This window comes from Etheostoma spectabile, chromosome 1 (assembly GCF_008692095.1).
Source record: "Etheostoma spectabile isolate EspeVRDwgs_2016 chromosome 1, UIUC_Espe_1.0, whole genome shotgun sequence".
Lineage (NCBI taxonomy): Eukaryota > Metazoa > Chordata > Actinopteri > Perciformes > Percidae > Etheostoma > Etheostoma spectabile.
Window position 1 is genome coordinate 22,197,378 of NC_045733.1, and position 22,113 is coordinate 22,219,490.

A 22,113-nucleotide genomic window follows, 5' to 3' on the forward strand; every position below is an offset into this window, starting at 1 on the left:
TGCCCATAGAGCTGACAAATCCACATGCCATTTTGAAGAAAAGGTCTCATCCCTTTTAAAACACATGTCTTTGTCTTTCTCATGCTTCCTCGCTGGGAGGGGCTAAAACGCGAGGAAGGGAAGCAAGAGAAGGAAAGCAAGAGAAGGAAAGCAAGGGAAGGAAACGGGGATGTAATTTAAGGAAAGTGAGATCCTGACAATGTAACGTGGGGTGAGCAAATCAGCAGGTGCAGACTTTTATTAATCAGGGTTAATCTAAACCCACTGTGTTGACCTAGTCTCTCCCAAATAATGAATGCGGTCAGCAGGGGGCAACGCCCCAGAGAGTGAAAGGGGTGACACAAGGGTGCCTTGGTCAAAGTGACTTAAGGGCTGTTGGTTGTGTGTTCTTAAAATCCTAAAAGTGACAAATATCACTGCACTTGATTTCCACTGGGAGGCGACATACTATACATTTTATTTGACATAGGTGTGTGTGAGTCTCCCATGGTAACAAGAGATGGAACAATATCAAATGTGACACTACGACTGTACCACAGTGAATTATAATGCTGTGGCATTAAGGTTTCCTGAAATACTAATATTATATTGTTATTTATTCTAATTCATTAATCATTACATTTTTATTTATTCTAATTCATTAGTCATTAAATGAATATGACAATGCAATTGATATAACATTACTATTATATCGGTGTGGGACATTTAGGAAAGTCTTCTGCAAACCTGGAGAAACATATTGTTGATGTATAGAAATATCTAGAGCTCCACAAATGACAGTCTAAGTATTATTAAAATCATACAAAAAGTTGCTGAGAAATCTGTTAAGATAAAACACTTCATGTTAGTACAGCTATATATGATAAAAGGGAAAAATATGATTGGAGGGCAAGGAAATTAAAGTTTCTATAATGTGTTTTTAGAACGGAGAGATTGCCATGCTGGGAGAGATCACCCACCTCCAGGCCATCATTGATGATCTCACTGTGCTGACAACCGATCCTCACAAACTGCCCCCAGCAAGTGAACAGGTAAATCACACACACACACACACACACACACACACACACACACACACACGCGCAAAACACGAGAGAAAGAAGTTAATAGGATACCAACTCTCTCTCTCTTTGTGTGTGTCTCTCTCAGGTGATTAAGGATCTGAAGGGCTCAGATTACAGCTGGTCCTATCAGACTCCACCTTCATCCCCCAGCAGCTCTGGCTCCCGCAAGAGCAGCATGTGCAGGTACACACACACACACACACACACACACTCGCACACACAAAAACACACATGTATGTACATACAGACATGACCAGCACCTTCTGCCCGCTCTGCAGTGTTCTTTACAGTTATTCAAGAAAGAGGAGCCTTCACTGATTTATGTTTCACTGCGACTCAGTTCCGTCCATCTGTGTCTGTCAGTCCATCATTACTGTCCGTCCAATCAGTGGAGTTGGATCTCCAGATAAATGAACCACAGTCTTCAGACAGAGAATCATTATGTGGATTAGTGTAATGATTTTCTTTAAAAAAAGATGACAAAAATATTAAATGTTGGCATACAGTTTCTGCTATCTTTAGGTGCAAATGCATACAATACTAGAATTTGGAGTATATGAAAAACAAAGTGAGTACTATACAAGACAAGTACTTTAAACTAAAAGTGTATTTCTTTGTCTGAAAAAACATCACTTGGTGTATCTGTGTGATTCAGTCTGTCAGTGCATGCATGTAGCAGCAGTCATGCTCCAGGCACAGCTCTAAAGCATGCAAGATCAGAGCCTCCTGCCTGCAGTGTGTGTGTGTGTGTGTGTGTGTGTGTGTGTGTGTGTGGTGTGTGTGTGTGTGTGTGTGGTGCGTGTGTGTGTGTGTGCGTGTGTGTGTGTGTGTGTCCTGGATCTCATAAGCTTACACACTCTTTGTCTACCCCCTCCTCCCCGTCCTGCCCTTTTCTACCCCCCCCTTCCCTCACCATAAATATCATTTTTTTGTCTTGTGTGTCTTCCTCTCCATTCCTCTGTCTTCTATTTTTCTTTGTTTTGTCTGTGTGCACTTACGTGATTTGCCCTCTTTCTCTCGGTTGCCTTGGTTACCTGGTGTCCTTTCTTTTCCGGGGTCTCTGCTTTTAACTGTGACTGGTAACAAAAAAAACGACGACTTGCTGTGAACTGCTCCTGAACTTTCCCCATCACGTCAACCGATCACAAAACCCGTAAATGCATCATCCGATCATCAATTTATCATCTTTGCCAATAACCAACCCCTCACATTTTGTTCACATCCGCTTCCTGAATCGAACCTTTGCTTTGACACATCCTTGTAATCATGCTCTCTCCCCCCCCCCATAAATATTGTCCTTACTCCACAATGGCAAGCATCACCTTCCTCCTCCCCTCACACTCCTCCCCCTCCCATCCCCCCAACCTTCTCCGGCTCCTCTGCACCTTTCCTTCCCACCCCTTGCAGCAGCGTCAACAGCGCCCACAGTAGTGCCTCCCGTTCATCAGGGGGAGGCGGCAGTGGGGGTATTGGTGGAGGGGGTGGAGGCTCCCAGCCCCACTCACCCACCTCATCTTCCTCCTCCTCCTCCTATCGCTACCGCAGCAGCCTGCCGCATCAGCCTCCGCCACCGGGGGGCATCGCCGCCCACCGCCTCAGCAGCGTCTCCTCCCACGATTCGGGCTTTGTGTCCCAGGACGCAAACATCTACTCCAAGCCCCCCTCGCCCATGCCCTCGGACATCACTAGCCAGGTAACACACACACAGTCGGTGATATGATGAGTGTTAACCCCCGCGATGTCTTCTCGTCAACATTAAAAATCAACACTTTTGTTGAGGCTTTTTAATCAATGTTTTTAATGTGTTATTTTACGTTTAACTCTACGTAACACTAACTTATTAACTTTATTTTCACAGTTATTTTTAGACTTTATGGTCTTTAAACTTAATTTCTAGGAAATGATACCTAATGTTTCAGTTAGAAAAGCAGAAATTAGGAATTATTGAGACTAAAATTAAAGGAATGGATGTTGATGGATAATCACAGACTGGAGTATGTCAACTTTTACTCAATACTATTTCGAAACCCCTTCAATATTTTTTGTTCAAATGCTGAAAAATTGAATAAGACACCCCAAAATTTACAAAAGTAGAGATTTGTACTTGCCAAAGACCGTTGTGTGGAATCAATCATGTTGTTTGGGGAATTAAAAAGAACATTGATGTAGGAAAACGGGTCAATTTGACAACTCATGACGGTTAATAGCCATGCCTTTAAACAACATAAAAACAGCAACATTTAATTTTCAAGATGATTTACTTTGCAAATCAACCTAAATGGTCTCCCCTCTCTGTCATGTGTGGCTTCTTTTCGGATAGATATTTAAGCATCACACCCACATATGGACTTTTGATCTTTCATATGACATAGCTTTGTCGTTTTGTGTTTGTCTGTTGTAGAAGTCCTCCAGCTCAGCGTCGTCAGAGGCCTCAGAAACATGCCAGTCAGTCAGTGAATGCAGCTCCCCCACCACTGTAAGTACTCTTATCAAGCCTGTTCAGCTTGGAGTCCTCAACAGTTTAAAACTCAAAGCAAATAACACGTTAAAAGCAGTTACTGTTGGCCCAAATATGAAAAAACAGGTACATTGTGTTATCGGTTTATCTCATTGGTTTATTACATAACAGAGGCTAATAAATTCTATAAATAAACAAAATTCTTAAAATTATTATTTCATCAACTTACTACTAAGTAGATCATTTGTACATTAAAACAGTCTGGGTGTCTTTATTTAAAAATACATGTGGGCATTTTCTTATCATTAACCCCACCAGCAACAGAAGGAAATTACTGAATGTTTAAGACTTCAATACCCAGAAATCCTCCAGAAGTGATTTCAGGAAACTGTACACAGCAGGCCCATATTTATCTTATAGGTCTGTGGTACTGATGCTGGAGGGCAAAGAGTTTAGTGAGAGACCAGCTATCTCTAAATGTAGTGTCTCCTAAACTTCTGTTCCAAACTCAACAGAAGAATTTAATTTTGGTAAGAAATGTGAATGAATGCGTTGTGATGAGACAATCCGCCCTGTTGCAGGTCCACTTTGTGACCTGAATCTTAGTGCCAGTTTAGTTTGGTATGTGTCCATCCATCAGTGTCCATAGAGGGTCTAAACCCCATGCTGCCAGCTATTCTGCAGAAAGTTTGCTCATCAACCCAAATTTGTCCTCAGTGGTTTCAGATTTCCATTAAAACAGCTCGCAGATTGAACTTTGTTCTCCAATTTATGAACAATTTTTACTGTAACATCTTCATTTTTCCAATACTGTTTTCTGGTAGACAAACACAAACTTCAGTTTCTTGTCAAATGGGACTATTGTATAAACAACGTTGATAATTGCGGTGGTATGAAGTCATTATCAAACCACATTATACCGCACATGCTGTTTGAAATGATGTGGTATGAAGTCATTATCAAACCACATTATACCGCACATGCTGTTTGAAATGATAGGTTACATTCACCAAGTTAGCAGCAGTTTTATTTCAAGAGTTTAATGAATTTTGAAAAGAAACAGTAGGATACCTTGTTACCAGGATAGTCAGGTGCACCTGCAGCAGAACAGACAGTAGCAGCCCTCTGGGTGCTAAATGGGATCTCCAGCAGAGAATGATTTCTGGTGATACAATATCAAATCAAACACCATCGACCTATGAGAGAACAATGAATGATGAATGATGATTGCACCTCAGATGTGAGGTTTTTTGTTGAACAAATGTATTGCTGTGCTTTTTAGATAAACAAAAGTGCATAGTGGTATCCTCCTAAGCATAAAGGGAATATTTTCCATTCCTACTTATGTGTTGTATTTTGGTGGCTCGCAACAGTGGTTGGAGAGGCGCAGATTATCAATGGGAATTGGAATGACAATTTCTATGTTGGTTTTGTTTTGCATTGTTTCCCACTCAAAAACTTACATCAGGTCAACAGCAAAGTACGCATGGAACGCTTGGATTCTGTGCTGTTTTCAACAACACTTTAGTTGGTGCAGGCGCACTCACATAAACCTCTCCAAAATCCCATTCCTTTTATTTACGCTTGAGAGCTTGTCTCTTTCCCTTTCATTAAATATTCTTTGACTAGTATGCACATCTGTTTGCAACAAAAATACAATTCCAATGAGGCTCGTGAGGCAAAAGTAAGTATTCATGTCGGATTCTGAGCAGCATCTGTCCTCCACAACAGCTTTCATATATGACTGCCTCCCCTGTCAGTTGATTAACACCCTATACAATCATCTGATGGCAGCGAGTGTGTGACACATCTCCACTTGAGTGACACATGTTGACAAGGTAGATTGCGCAAACCACGTCTAATGGTTCCCTCGATTCAAAGTTGCACAGCTACCATGAGGCAAAAATAATCCCACTGTTCTTTTCTACGTCAACCTTGTTGAATATATCTGGTTATTGCTGATCCTATTCCCAGCACCAACACGATTAACCTGTTTGGGACTGTCTCATAGACAGACAGACAGACAGACATCACACACACCTTACATACACAAGTAGAAATATATTCCCGGAAGTGGGATCTAGTAGACCCGAAGGGGGGTCGCGAGCCAGAGGGGGGGGGGGGGGTCACAAGTTGATTTCCAGAAATAAAATAAAAATTTAAAAGAAATTAAAATAGCATATGTTAGCCATGATTTTAACACAAGATAAAACTGTTGTGTTATTTTGTGTGTTATTTTGTGTTGTCAATATGCTCGTGTTTGGATACGCCTATGGTGCGTGCGCGGTTGCGCGCAATGTTTATAATATAGTGGGGGGGGGTCGCATGTCACTTGCACCGTTACTTTGGGGGTAACGGTGGGGCTGAAAGTTTTGGGAACCCCTGATCTAAAGCATACATTTCAATGTGGAATTGGCTCATTACTGCCCTTTGTGGCTGATGGGGGGGGGGGGGGGGGGGGGGGGGGACGCTCAATTGGAAGGCAGCTCTTGCCAACTGTAGTTGCATTGGGTCCGCACTCCTGCCTCACGGGGCAGTAATGAGTCCAATACTGCTTTGCACAGCTGAACTTAAGTGGACACGAAGGTGAAATGTAGAGACTCTCCTTTAAAGTGAAAGTCCTTTTGCTCGGTGCTCTTGTACTTTGTCACCCTGGAGACCAGGGTTAATGTCCCATTGAAAATAAAAAGCCAGTTTTACAGTTTACTTTACTACACGGGACATACACAGTACTTCACGTCCTGCATCACATGTGTGACCCGAAGTAAAATAACGTCTGTTGTGGGTCGTACTTCCTGCCACAGCAAGGGGTGCTAATTTATGAAATGCTCCCGTTGGTTGTATTAGAGAGTAGGAATAAACAACCTATATTTTTAAATGGTTTGGAGGATTTTTTGGAAAAGTATGCTTTATCCAAAGACAGTGTTGTAACTAAGGTTTTTCAAGAGAAAATGCCTAAAAGATAAGGGATAACTGCTTGGTTTTGCAAAACGTACGCCTGGTCATCTTTCCCACGCACACAGCTGCTTCCTATTCTCAGGGTTTCTATAAGCACCATTCAAGACTGTCTTCTACACTTTTGGATCTGAAACAGGGCTCCACCAGTATCAAAACAGTGGTATAGCAGCCCATTTGAAAAAAGGTTGCCATTAAGTTTCCATTGGACATACCGTACATTGTGCTACAATGCTGCAGAATTACTGCACTGAATTAGTAACTGTCAAATCTAATTACATTTAAAATGCATGCTGCTTTTAAACATCCTATGGTCTTTCTAATAAACATATAATGCAGTTGGAAAAATGTAGCCTTTGACATAAGTGTTCTAGTCATTTGATGCATGGACAGCAGCCACTAACTCTTTAAAAGGCCTTTCTTTTCTATTCTATATCTACTGCTAAACTGTTCCTGCTCTTGTGTGTTACACTGACTACATGGTGTGTGTCTTTTGTACAGTAGGTGGGTGTATACATGTGTTCGGCCCAGTGGTCCTCTACCACAGCTGGCTGTCTCTCTCTTGGTTTCTGTTTCTGTCTTTCTCTGATTACACGACTATGTCTCTCGTCCCGCAGTTTGGCACGTCCTTCGCTACCTTCCGCCCTGCTCTCTCTCACTCTGGCTCCACCAGGCCTCTCTCTGTCATTCTTCCTGCGTCCCCACCCTATAACTGCCCCCCTGGATCCAGCTCCTCCTCTCCCACATCAAAGGTTCCTATGTGGAAGGTTTGTTCTCCATTCGCTTCCATTTCTTCAGTTGCACCTTTTCTTCTGTTTCTTCTGTTTTTACAGTGTACATTTCAGTTAATGCATGGAGTTTATATTCTTTTCATTTTCATCACCTGATTAACTCATTCATAACCACATTGCTTTGCTTCTTTAAACTCTTCATCCCTACTTGCTGCGTGTGCATGCATTTATTTATTTTTTTTGGCCTCCCCTGTCTCACTCAATGGTTTTGCAATCTACCGACTGGAGATTGGCCAAAACTAAGCAGGGTGTGGAGAGCTGACCGATCAAACTCATCAACATAAACACTTTCAAATGCTCAAAAAGGCCCCGGCCCACACACACCCACGCACAAACACTCTTCCAAGCACCCACACACAATCCACCCATAAATGCCCTCTATTGCTTCTCTGCACTCAGGGCTTCAAACTGCTGGATAGTGGACAAGTCTCTCGTGCTAATTCTACCTGCTACTTTGTATTTATTTAATTTGACTCACCCTCTTCAGGATTGGTCCAAAGCAGGTCAGTATGAGCAGCCGGTAGCAGCAGCATCAGTTCAGAGGAGAAAGGAACCTCTCGATAGGCTGAGGGAGAACGAGATGTCGCCCAGCTCCCATGGATACGCTGGGCCATCGCACCCTGATGACGCACAGAGACCCAGGATGACCCCTGCTACCATCGCGGCCAAGGTAAGGCTGAATGATGCCGACAAGCAGCCTGGAGATAAAGGAGAATTATAGTTCATATAAACCAGTATAAACAAAGGAATTATGTTATGATTAAGTGTGTGGAAGGATACTTGCCAATGTGTAAGTGTGTGTACAGCAGTGCATGAATATGTAAAGTATGGCCTTTAAGTAGCTAGCTAGTCATTGTGGTCAATCGGCTGCAACAGCAGTGCATCTTCCAATAACTGTATCATAACTTTGATAAGCGGACTTGCCAAGTCGTATGTGCCAAATAATAATAAGTTAATACAAAGAATACAAACGTGTGTATGTGGTGTCAACTGGTCTATTGAGACAATCAGTTTTTTGTTTCTCTCTCAATGTTGGAGCGATACACATATGTTTCTCCTGCTCCAAATAAATTAATATTACATAAATTGTGTAAATAGTAGTGATGTCTGAATGAAGTTTTGTGAACCATTAGTGGTATTTATTGATCCCACTAGATGGCGCTCTTGGTTTAAAGAAAAAAGTTTTAAGGAATGGCAATTCAGTGTGCTTCAACCCTTCAACATCATTAAACACTCACATATCATTGAAATAAATGAGCTTCTACAACACAAGAGCATTTGTTGAAAGACTGAAGTAGAGTCAAGGTAATTCTGTGGAAAACATAGTCATTCAATTTTTTAATGTTTTATCCAACACATGTATTGCCTGTCCTGATGTAGTAATCAATGCTCACAACATTTCTTACATATCCCACATTTGATCAACAAAGGGACAGAAATAATTACCCCGTATTTGAATTTTAAGCGTTATTCCAACGTGGCCTCTGCCTTTATGTCTCAGCATGGAGAGGAGGTCTCTCCTGCAGCCAGTGACCTGGCCATGGTGCTGACCAGAGGGCTGAGCATGGAGCAGCAGAAAAGCAACAGAGACTCCCTGCAGTACTCCAGTGGCTACAGCACAGAGACCACAACCCCGTCCTGTTCCGAGGACACAATTCCTTCACAAGGTGAAACTCCAAACCATTATACTTTGCCAATTTACCCTTGATTACAAGCAGGCGCAGTTTTGTTTTTAACTGTGTTTAAAAGCTTACTTTTAGTACAAATGGCCAAAAAGCTTGGCTGGATACACAGTACGGATGTTTTAAAAAGACAGTTCTGTAACAGGGCCTCATCAGTCCCTTTTCATGGAGTGGGTAGATGACATGAAACAATTGCCCGATGTTAGCTACATCTAAATTGTTAATTATCTTGCGCATTCTGAAGGTGTTATTGGAAAAGCACAACCACATTACAGAAGCACATGCTTACTTGCATAGAAACAAAATAAGGAAAGGACCTTTGGGATTTATATTTCTAATGGCAACAGTAATGTGGAGCCAGGATGTCAATCAAGGGTAACATATGGCGTGGGTAATGCTGAGGGACAGTGGAGTCGGGGAGACACTCGGCTGCTCACGCATTGCCGGGTTTGGGAAGTCATGTAGTCATACAGCTCTCTGCAAGGTGTTCAAAAGCCTTCTTTTGCCATAAAGGAGATATGCTTATGTTCTAGGTAAATAGTAAGTGAGTAAGGAGAAATTATGAAGATACTATTGATGTCGTCATTGCAGGTGCAGAATACTGTGGCTGGTGGAAATACAGGGATTGCATCTAAAGATGACCAGTGCAGGAGGAATGTAGGGACATGTAAGATCTTTAAGCCAACTGAGTCAGATTGACTTCAGGCACCACAAGGCAGAACCAAAAAACATTGTGTCGGACTGTAGAGTAGAGACTCAATTCCTCTCAAACATCATCTGTCACACAAAGACTTTACAGACAATGTGTACAACGCCCCCATTCAACCATTCTTTGTCCTCAACATCTCACTAGAAAAGTGTTACTAGGGATTTCCACCAACTGCAAAATGGCTGCGGATTGGCTGAAGTTACGTGGACCCACGAGATCTCGCAAGTTCACGTATGATTGCGTGACATAATAGGATATAGTTTCTATAAATAGGGTGAACTGGTGTCTGAAAAGCTCTGACCTGTTGACTTCAGGCCTGTCTCCACCCATTATGACATTTTCAGGGTATAGTGCAAGGGAAATATGATCCGCTGGGAGCAAGGTGTACACTATTTTGAAAATTAACCGTATGTTTAATTGCTCTCCAGCAAAAATAGAATCTACCATTCAGCCATTCGTTTTGCTACTAATGCACCCTTTCACACTCATCATTGTGACCTGTACAACCTGGTGGGATGGCCCTCCCTTTATACCCGGCGGCTACATCACTGGTTTCTCTTTATATACAAGACGATCCTGGGCAAGACACCTCCCTATTTGTTATCTCTTCTTCATGCCGTTCATAACACCTATCACACAAGATCGAGTAATTTGATTATATTTAGTACCCCTCCTACCTCTACTACCTTTGGACGTAATGCCTTCCGCTTTGCAGCAGTACATGACTGGAATACACGACAGAATACCCTGAAACTTACATCTCTGATCCCAATCTCCACCTTTAAGCAAAACCTCCAAAATTACATTGTTGACTCTTGTTCCTGCTGACAATCATGAACCATATTTATACACACATATTTAAGCTCTTATTCTCTTTCTTTCTTCGTTGACTGTCTTTTTTTTATTCAGTTGCTTGTTTTATGTGTCATGCGTTTGACTATGTAAAGTTGTACAGTATGTTTATTTCCTTTTTATTCAGTTGCTTGTTCTATGTGTCATGTGTTTGACTATGTAAAGTTGTACAGTATGTTCATATCTATTTCTGTAGCCTCTTGGCCAGGTCATGTTTGTAAATGAGAATTGGTTCTCAAACAGTTTACCTGGATAAATAAAGGTTAAATAAATAAATAAAAAAGCTCTGCTCATCTGCTCTGGAGGGCTGGGGATTGCCGGAGCTGGGACGGAGTCGGGACGCAGTTGTTCTGCAGTCAGTGGAAATACACACATTGACTTTAATGGAAACCTATTGACTCAGGGCTTAGAATTCCTCATCAGCAGAACAACCTAGCAGGAGAAATAGTGCAGTAGATGAAACATTTTTTTCAACTAAGCCAGACTGACCGTTACGATCTCAGCTGTGACTCATGCAACACATTCTACCAGGCGTATATCGAAGATTGTAACGCATAAGCAGCTCAACTAGAATTGGAAACAAGAGAGCAAAGTGCATCTGATTTGTGGCATATCGGACTTACAGCAAGCTCTGCAACAAAAACGTTCTTGTTTATGCATTTGGGGTGGGGGAAAAAATTGATATAGCATAGAATCGCAATATTTTCAGTGGCAATACTGTATCGATACACAGGCGCCAAGTATGGATCTTTTATTATATATGTGTCATTTTGTCTGCTTGACAATCCCATTTGAAGTGACGTGAACAAACAGAGAAACGTTCCTTTTTAGATGAAACAAATGTTGACAAAGTTTCCTTTTGGGACATCATTTGAAATTGGGAAAATTAGAAGTTGGAATAAAGGTTATACATTTTCAATATATAGCAGAATATCGTATCGTGGCATAAGTATTGATTGAATTATTGTGATGATATCGTATCGGGAAGCGTCAGGTGATTCTCCCCCCTAATATGCAGCCCCAAAAAGTGACACGTTTCTAAAGTATGGGAGCAATAATGTGATGATGTGTAATGATATGTGGCAATATGGTAAAGGAAATTAAGTTAGAGCTTTCCACCAACTGAAAAAATAGGGCAAGATGATTGTCCACAAGAGCACTAGTGTCCAAGAACCATGGCTCTCTGCAAGTCCTGATGGGGTCATTGACTCAGGTGTGCGTATAGAGCTTCACTGTCCAGTTTACGCAGAAACGCAGTGATTTCAAACTAGTAGATGGATAGCTGCAGCTGCAGAAAACATGTTGCATTGGATATTACATGCAAGTACAACTGGCAGTATGTTGAGCCGTTTGTAAGGGAGTGCTATCTAAATGAAAGACACATTGAGATAATGGGCAAGGTTTAGTGCACATCTGCACATGGGGCAGGACCATAAATGTGTGCCATACAATATGAATGAAGAATCAGAATGACATCTCTGAAAGCTTAATGTTTTTTAAAGTTCCAAATGTTGAATTGCTTTTTCAACATAAATTCCTAAATGTGCAATTCATCAAGTGAATGTCCCCCGTTCCTCAGTTAGCTGTCGATGTTTTTTTGTGAAAGAGGCCATTACCAATTTGACCTTTCTCTCAAACAGCAAATCTTTTATGGTAAAGCCTCAATCTGCCATGACCTAATCCCCAGGCATTCAGCAGTCTAACATTCCTGAGTCCATGGTTATGAATTTGTCACTGCATCGCTTAATGTGCTGCAGAGATGAATATGAAATGATTTGTCCACATGGGGCAACAGCTACCAGCTATCACGCTGTGTTATGTGAATAAGAATAGTTGTGTGATTCTTCTTAGGAATCATTTAAAAAAAAAAAAAAATTCTAAAAGGATCTCAAGATCTGCAGTCTGTATAATACGTGTTGCATGAGGAAAGTTCTTTTCAAATCAGGCATCGTTGCCCGAATAGTTTTTTTTGGGAGCCACAGAATTACCAAAACTTCCTTCAGTTTGTCAATCCAATATGAGATTATCTTGTTAGCCATGCTCTGTGATATAAGTGTTATGTAAATTTGATCTTGCACAACCATTGTCAATGCATTGCTACCCTTCCGGAGTTGGCACATGGATGTAGAGCAAAGAGTCATTTTAAAGCACGAAGCACCTAATTTAATCACGTAGAGTCATCTTATTATGCGTCTTTTCTATTGGCCATGTAGTAATAATGATCGCCATGCAGGGTCCGGCCACTGTGTGTGTGTGTGTGTGTGTGTGTGTCAGGGGGTTGTGCATAACTTGAGATGCCATGGTCTGACATGGTCTGAGTTTGTCCATGTGAAGTCCACTTAGCAGACAAGTAAAACATTTCAATTTCCAATGTTTAATAGCTAACGCTAATCATCGTGTAACTAAATAACTAACTTATGAGGTCCATCTTCAACAACTTGACTCATTGGTTAATCCCATAATGTGACCACAGTACATTGTTTTTACCTCTTTCCTTTTTGATGCCAGTTCTCCCCCTTATCACTTCTCCCTTTTCTACCCACATTAGGTTCAGATTATGACTGCTACTCAGTGAATGGGGACGCTGAAGGGCCAGATGGTCAGACAGAGTTTGACAAGTCCTCCACCATTCCTCGCCACTCTAACATCGCCCAGAACTACCGGCGAATGATCCAGACCAAGAGGCCAGCCAGCACAGCCGGCTTGCCCAGTGGGGTTCTTGGTCCTGGAGCTGGTGGAGGTGGAGGTACTCCGGGCACTGCCACCATCCGTCGAACCCCGTCTACCAAACCAGGCGTGAGGCGCACACTGTCCAGCGCAGGCCCTATCCCCATCCGACCACCCATTGTACCTGTGAAGACACCCACTGTTCCCGGGGACTCGCATTCACCTGGCGCAGCTAGTGGTGGATTTGCAGGTGGAGGGCACTCGGGTGGCGTGCCGGTACGCGTGGGCAGCGAGGAGTGTGTCTTCTTCACTGGAGTCGAGGATACACAGGGAGCGCTCGATTATGTCAAGGCATCACCGAAGCGCCTCAGCCTGCCTAACACCGCCTGGGGATCAGGGGCGGCGTTAGAGGTCTACGCCCAGCAGCACGGAGGCCTTGCAATGGGAACAGGCTCAGGGGCCGGATCAGAGGAGGATCAGATGATCGCGGCAAATCGACACAGCCTAGTGGAGAAGATCGGTGAGTTGGTAGCCAGTGCGCACGCCCTTGGAGAGGGGCAGTTTCCTTTCCCCGCCCTCCCTGATGACCCGGCCCTGCCGCAAACCGGCCCCGCCGACACTCAGACAGGCACCGAGGAGGAAGACGGGTCCGGTGACATGTTGACCACCATCAGGAGAGGAGTCCGCCTTCGCAAAACCGTCTCCAATGATCGTTCTGCGCCGCGCATCTTGTGATGGGAGGGGGAGCAGGAAGAGGGTGATACTTGTCAGCCAATAGGGAGTCAGGTGTAGGTGGGGTGCAACCAACCGCCTAGTACATACATAAACACGTAACTATGTAGGGAAAGTTCTAATATAACAGAAGATGAATGAAAACATACACAAAAAATGCGTTTAAAGACACCATTAGAGTAAATGATATATAATAATAATAATAATAATAATAATAATAATAATGTTAACTCATGCTGACAATTAAAAGAAATACTGAATATTGACATGCTCCTTGCAGGCCACTATAACTAATGTGTGATGGACGCATGTTTGTCTTCTGTACACCTCCACCCAGGGACAAAAAGACTTGCAGGAAAAACATACGATTTTAAAAAAAATGGCAAAGAACGAGAGAAAGACTGGGTTCTGTTTGTCAACTCACACCCTTCCCCATCCTCCTCTCCAACTACCCCGACTGTCTAAATCCAGAGGAAAGACTGATGACTGAAGGAGGGCCCTGTGGGGGCGGGTCAGGGGGGGTCAGAGTGCCATGTGAAGCTGGATTAGAACCCAGGCTGTCTCGGCAGCAACATACTTTACTTATTAGCCCACTGAACTGAATCTTTGGTATTAGCATGGGGAGCTAACAAGCCAGAGGGCTCCTCTGGTTCATCCTAATGTAAAAGAGTCTTTAAAAAAAAAATAGTGTTGGCATTGAACCGTGCTAATGTCCCCTTCCCCTCTCTTTCTCTCTGTGTAGTGTGTGTGCAATCATGTGTGTGCATAAGGGCACATGTGAAATATGAGTGTGTGTGTGTGCGTACGTGATTGATTGTGTGTGTGTGTGTGTGCGTGCGAGGGGGGTGGGTAGAGCTCTGCTGCAGGACAGCTGGTTACTCAATGAGGGCAGGGCTTTTCTCCTGTGTATTGTACGTGTATTATCTTGTTTATATCGTGACGTCATTTACCTTGTTACAACTGTACCAGAAGTTGCGAGAAGTAATCCAGGCTTATAGATATATTCATATATATTTTCTAGAACCAGAGAGAAAATGTTAAATCAGAAATGGAGCAATAAATGTGTTTTATGTTCTTGTTTCCAAGAAGAGGGAGGATTGTAGATTCTCCTTTGTCACATTCAGGCAATCATCGGGAATGCTAAATTACACATTGACTGTGAATACATGCCCATATTGGCATGTCTCTCTCCCTGTCCCTGTCCCTCTCTGGTGGAGGAAATGGATTACAAAAATAGAAGAAGAAAAAACTATAAGCACTTTGATAAGTGGAAGAGCATGTCCAATAGCCACTAGGTGCTGCTGTAGTCCTACTTTGTAAGGGAGAGTGAAAGGGAGAGAGACAGTTGCCAAAAAGGTCTTGATAAAATTATTTAAATGTAAGATGAAGAAGAAGAAGACAAGGTGGGACAAAGAGGAAGTGATGAAGACTGGTGGAATTGGAGCGATTGGTCAAATAAGATGGGATGAGAAAGTAGAGCAACATATTTACCTGAGAATGGATAGGACATCAGGGCTCTTCAGGGTTTACAAGCCATTGCCGGCTGTGGATTAGGAATAGTGCTGAAGCTTTTTATGTTGTGGTTGTACTGGTATCTGAACACATAATGCAAAAAATACGCCGCATTGATAGGTCAGACTACTTTTGGAAATAGGCTTTCAGGGTTGGTTGGTTAGCCATGCAAATAGTACTTAGAACTACTTTCTATGGTAGTGATAGTCCCTCAAAAAACTGTCAGCACATGTAATAATATTACCAAAGGGGTGTGTTTGTGTTGAATTTTTTAAATGCTCAATACTGTGAGCACGACAAATTAAATTCCATTCGCATCCATTGTATTGCGGTGAAGGCAGAAATTTGAAAACCTGGATGGATAAACCCAAAACTATCAACAAGCCATTGTGGAATTAATTTTAATTTAGAGTCAAAAACACTTCAACAACAGTGGATTTATGGAAATATATATGCAGATGTAGATTATGTCCATTGGATATACAGTTGTGTGGCATACATATTGTGGCGTTTTTAACATTGGCTGCTGTGGGACTGTATTACCAATGTCTAAAATAATGTATATTACAATGTGGTATTCATGTTGATGTTCATGTGCAAATAGAGATCAGAACACCAGGTTATCTGCAAAAAATCTTACTTAAGAATACGGTATATTTTAGCATTATGTCTTTAGTCTCAGATAAGCTCCGGTTAAAACCTTCCTTCTTTACAAAATTAACTACAACAATCTTGAGTTTCATTTAAAAATCGGACTATTCTGAAAAAAAGCAAGTGATGTACAGTACTACTATTTCTGATGAGTAATGTGCAATGAATAATTGATCACATTTTTCAAGTAACTTGCCCAAAACACTGGTTACTAATGAGCGGCGTCCCCTGAAACGTAAGCATTTAGACTAGCGTGTAGTCAGTCACAGAAATCAGGTTCTTTTACCCCAGAATGGTTCAGCTCAGTTCAGTGCAAATGACCCAGTTTAGCTCAGGACACCCGGCTGCGTGAAAGGATTATTTATGGACATTTAGATGTGAGTAAAGGTAAAGCCTGCTTGATGTGCTCGCTGATGACAAAGAAGGGTTTAGAATTAGACGTTTGAAGCCGACAGAGAGTGGAAGATATGTGTGGAATGAGCATTTCACTGCCTGTTCGTACAATTATGTAATGTATGTGCTGTAATAGCAAATAAGAATTTAGGCGCACAGATTTGGTATGAAGGTTTGTTAGATAATATTACATGGAAAATTCAGTTACAGTATAATTTTTTTTTTTCATTCTGCAGAATTGTTTGAATAGTTAGTCTTTTAATTAATGTAAAAAAAAAGAACGAGACACACACAAATTACTATGCTGTGTAACATATGGATGTAGGATGTGTGGGCTGAGAGTGAGTGTGTCCTTGTTTGGCTGGTGGACTCATCATCAACACGTCTGAATGCTCTCCTAGCAGCGACCTGAACATAGCTGGTGACATCTTAAAAAGCCGTTTTTATGACACTGTTTTAAACATATTTGTGGCTGTTTAAATAGAAAATGAAGATGATTTCATTTTAAAGCGATAGAGAGGAGAATGCTTGCAATTTATTTAACATTGTCACCCTCCGCCAGCACATTTATTTTGTTGAACTTTGAAACAGTGCTTCGGCAAGTGGGATTTTTTATTTTTTATTTTCTGGGGGGGAACTACTGTATATGTGTTGTCACATGTGGATGCTGTGTGTTGTATCAGCTGACTGGGTGAGAGGATGGAATGGGAAAAGCAGCAGGCTTGGACTTCATCCCCCCCCCCCCACCCTTGGGTGAGAAAAATGTTCATCTGAAGAGTTTGTGTAGGACCGCCTGTTGAGGTCACACTGTACATGAATATACGTACGTATTCTGAATGTACCGTGAGGTGAAGGTGGACATTGAACTGTACATGTTTGACTTGCTTCAACTATTGCAATGTCAAAACTTTGTGCGTGTTGTACAACTGTCGGAAAGCAATACAGAGATAGTGTGCATGCACGGTCATTCACAATGATGTTCCAGTGTGGGTATATTAAAGGAAAATACCACTATTCTGTCCACTCTATGATACTTGTGTTGCCCATCCAAAAGTAAGGAGACCCTTAACAGTACATCCAAGGACACTGCTCTGTATGTGCTGTATTTTAGTGCAAATTGAAACAACTGAATTCACTGCCAGTTATCTGCAGGTAGTTGTTGCTTGATTAAAGGGTTTTGTAATACCCTGCAGGAAAGACATGCTGCTTAATTCCAAATGATGGAGAACAACTCAGGACAAGACCAGGATGCTTAAATTATAGGGTTTTCACATCGAATGAGACCAAGGCAGTGAAATCAAACTGCACACACTGGCCATAGGATGAGTGTGAGATTAGAGAAAAGGCACACTATTGCTATTTTCCTTTAAAATGCCCCGTTAACAGCACAACAAGTTATCTAACTAAACAATAATGTCTTTTTTTAAACATGCTGAATTAACTGTGTACTGAACTAACTGTCTGAACAAGCTGAAATAACTACTCTGCTACAGATCTGTCAATATGCCCATTTCTTTTATTGAGTGTATGTGTATGTGGGTAGAAATAGGCCTACAAGGCACGTGGGAAAGACACGGCCTACAATGAAAACAGGACACTCTGTAGGAAGATACTACATACAGACTCAGATTTACATGTACGTGCAGGCATGTGTGCGTACACACACACACACACACACACACACACACACACATATCCTCATCATGATAAGATATACACACAAAACCATCCCTTCTTCTTTAACTGAGAAAACAAGACAGTGCTAGCTACTGTGCAGCATATCCAAAAGGAACTAGCACTGTCAAATACAACATTTTAAAAACCATTTCATAATTATATTGTGGCTAAAGGTTGAAAATACCCCATGTGAACGTTCGGTGACATTACTGCATTTCAATTGATTTTGCTATTAGCTCTCTTTTTGCTTAGCAAGGCTAGCGTGCGAGCTAGTCAGCTAAACAACATGTAGATTAGCACAAACACGGAGCACGGTACATTTCTTTCATGCTACTGGCAGGTACAGACAGAAGGCACACTTGATTTGAATTTAAAATAGTTACCTCAGAAAAAGTCTGTGTCTCTATACATATAGCTAGCTCGACAGACTACGGCGCTGTTGAGAAGTAGGTATGTACCTACGACTATTAAGAGTTTGCACAGACTGTCAAATGTTAAAGGAACTGCTTGAATTTTTGGAAAATACCTGCCAGGAGGTGGTTAGCTTAGCTAAGCATAACATTTGGAAGCACAGCGAGCGAATTAGGCAGGCTTTGTCCAAAGCCAAATAATTCATTTTTAAAGTTAACTAATGTACATGCAATATATTTCTTTTTTTAACCCGCTCAAAAACCAAAATGTAGGTTGGGATTTTATGAAGGGTAATCTGCTGGATTACTACTCGCAAGTGTAGTGACTTCCTGGAGTCTCTGTCGTTTTGACCCACCACCCAGTGACAGACAGAAGGAAGACAGAAGGAAGGAAGAAAAACTAGCAGATAAAAAGCCAATTTTTCCAAAAATGTTGAGCAGTTCCATTAAATTTAACATTAAATACAAGACCTGGGGGTTAATTTATTGAGATGGTGGGACCATAGTACACTGGGATTGAACACTCAACAGCACCAGTGCCTGGAAAGCCTGAAGGTGTACAGTATGGAGAGATTTTTTTAAACCCATGTATCACTCTCTTCTTTTCCTTCCCTATGATCTTCCATTTTTCTAACCTCAATCCACTGGGACAGCACACCCAGGGATACCATCTAGCTTGTCATTGCAAGAGTCCCATCGGCTGCGCTCAGTCTCTCTGTGCTTCGCAGCACATCAACGCTAATGAACAATCATTCTGATGAAGTCTTTATTTACACTACAGTTAATGAGCTCAGCTCTGTTTCCCCTCTATGTCCGCCTCCCCTTCCCTCCCCATGTACATGTCTGTATGTCAGTATGCATGTGTGCCATGTTTCAAATGTTTGTGTGTGTGTGTGTGTTCTTGTTTAACTATATTCGTGGTCCCACAGCTTCGTGGGACCAAAATGCTGGACCCCACAAAAAGGGATGTTTTGCGGGTTAAGACTTGGTTTTAGGATTAGGGTTGGAATTAGGTTAGGGTAAGGGTGAGGTTAAGGGTTAAGGTATAGCATTTAGTTGTTATGGTTACAGTTAGGGTAAGGGGGTTAGGAAATGTCAATGCCGGGTCCCCACAAAGAGTGATGCACACCGTTTTGTGTGTGTGTGTGTGTGTGTGTGTGTGTGTGTGTGTGTGTGTGAGTGAATGGCTAAGAAGTGGTAACATTATGGGTGCTGGGTGTTTTCAAAAAGGAGGGCTGGAAGCATTAGCTAGGATAAACTCCCTGCCGTACATGGTAGCGTGCTGGTTTCAAGGCAAGCAGCTGGATGTCTGACACGCCATCTTAGTGCTGAGTTACACTTTAATGAATTTTGATTAGGCTTTTTAAGACATCTTCCTGGCATCATCTCACGGGCATTTTATTATTTTTAGTATTTTGATTGTTTCTTGGTGAGCTTCTGTCAAAGAAAACTAAGGATGCAATTGTGACATGCAGTGGCAAATCTGCTGGTGTGTAACACACGTGGTTAGTATCTTCATCGATAGGGAGTATTATTGGGCCCACTTCTTTTAAATTGAGCTAAGATGGCAAAAGTAAATCCACTCAAAGGGAGACTCGGCGATGTGTGTTGAAAAACTGCCACCATGGCCACAAGCGACGATTATAGCATAATGCTAAATGCTAAGATGTAATGGAACATTAGCACAAGAAGTAAATTGTCAAGTTAAACAACCTAAAGGAGCTACATGTAGCTGCCATTAGATATTGGTAAAATATGACTAAAGACTGTCACGGCACAAAAAATTTAGAAACATAGAAATGGTTTCAGGAACAAACAGTGTTGCCATTTTCACAGGTTTTGCTGTTCTCAGCCAGTTAAAACTCACATTACTGTAAACAGCCATTCTCCAACCACTGTTTCAGCTCTTGCTTCTGTAGAATTTTACGATCACGTTACAGAGATCAAAAGGGGGTTCCTGCCGCCCCAGTCAACATGTCGCCAGACGTGACATGATCGAATTAGAAACGGGGTTAAACAGAAGCTCAAGCTTCCTGTTGATGGTTGATGAACATTCAGCTATGGCACTTCTCTCAGCCAGTAAATGTGTTTACTGTCTGCACCTCCGCTGAGTTTCCCTGGTTATTCCGATTTATAGGAAATTGGCCGACTTCCACTGTGAGCATTTGCTCGCAGCATGCACACATCGTAATCTATGAGGATATGTGGAGAACAGCCTTATTTGCGCTGTGGAATTCTTCTCCTCATAACTTTGGATTCCTTGAAATGTGTATACACTGGAAACTTACTGTATGCCTTCAATACAATTTAAAAATGTCACCCATGTAAATTAACGAACATGCTATCTGAAATCCCTGTGACGGCCATTTGAAGGATGGATGATGATGTATTTATGATAGGATGTATTGTAAATTTGCATGTCTGTACATGTATGTACAATCCACTCCTTCAGCCATCTGCCCAGGTTATACTGAATGCGTGCTTTATGGATGCGTGCATGAATGTGTGTGTATGTTGCACAAGGGCACTTAGTTAAGAACCCAACTGTTCCTCCCTCCCACCTCCCACCTCCCACACACAATCTGTCAATCCTTCCTGCTGTCTAATACTGAAGAAACCTAACGCACACACACACCACACACACACACACACACACAGACACACACACACGCTCATCTAAAGCAAGACTGACTAAGGTAGATTCTTGGAAGGTACGTGATGGTCTCCAGGGGATGAAATGATGAAACATGTCGCAACTTCCTGTCATATAGCCATGCGTTACAGAGTGGCCAAATTGGCGTCCCGGTGCCACCGCCGCTGGGACTGAACTGAATGTCTTACTGTCAATACTCTCAGTAGTGTCGCTCGCTCGCTCTCCGTCTCTTCTTCTTCCTCTGCTGCCTTCAAATGAACTCAACAATGAAATCTCTGCACAACTCACCATTGAGGCGTTGCTATCATTTCTATGGAGCTATTTTTTGTTCAAAGGATAACATTGCGTCAACATCTGCTTTATGTTTTCTGTACAAACTGAACTTCTGCTCCTCTTTCTCCCCTCCCGCATCGCCCTGCAGGCACTGTGGTCTTGTCTTTCTCTCCTTTTTCCTTTTCCTTCTGCTCTTCTTCTTTAATTTATTGTGTGTTGATTTCTACGGTTGTTAAGCCTCTGTCGCTGATGATAAGGTTTTCTGTTCTGTCTTTCTTTTTGTAAAATTGACCCTTTTTTGTTAACTTTAGTCACCGCTAATGTAACAAAACGCACTGTGATGATTCCAGTATTAATAAAAGTTGTACTTAAACTGTGCGCTGCTGTGTGAAGCGGGTCTTATTAATATAGAAAAGAAACGGGGGAAAGGTCCTGTGCCAACTCGCACAGTTCAGTAGAGAAGTGAAGGACTATGGGTCAGTGAGTTGTCTGTATGCCTTCTAAGTGTCACAAGGGTTCAGAGAGGCTAACTGTAGTCAGTGAACCTAAAAATTATTAACAACTGGACAATGCTACTTTTGCAGTGAGTTCTGTGTGAGGAAGAGATCATATAACAGGATAGCTGTAACAATAT

At 42.0% G+C, this 22,113-nt stretch overlaps 1 protein-coding gene across 7 annotated transcripts in view; it reads left to right on the forward strand.

Moving 5' to 3' along the window:
• The window catches only part of LOC116689034 (protein MTSS 2), a 96,676-nt gene extending 74,819 nt beyond the window's left edge, over positions 1-21,857 (forward strand). For 2 of the 7 annotated variants that reach the window (XM_032515315.1, XM_032515323.1), the window contains 8 exons: positions 924-1,031; positions 1,150-1,247; positions 2,472-2,757; positions 3,466-3,540; positions 7,095-7,244; positions 7,756-7,938; positions 8,770-8,935; positions 13,060-21,857. In XM_032515315.1, the coding sequence (XP_032371206.1) occupies positions 924-1,031; positions 1,150-1,247; positions 2,472-2,757; positions 3,466-3,540; positions 7,095-7,244; positions 7,756-7,938; positions 8,770-8,935; positions 13,060-13,913 (1,920 nt within the window). In that variant the 3' untranslated portion in view covers positions 13,914-21,857. The remainder of the gene's footprint in view (positions 1-923; positions 1,032-1,149; positions 1,248-2,471; positions 2,758-3,465; positions 3,541-7,094; positions 7,245-7,755; positions 7,939-8,769; positions 8,936-13,059) is intronic. The other 5 variants (XM_032515334.1, XM_032515344.1, XM_032515353.1 and 2 more) reach the window with 3 other exon arrangements.
• Positions 21,858-22,113: the final 256 nt, after the last annotated feature.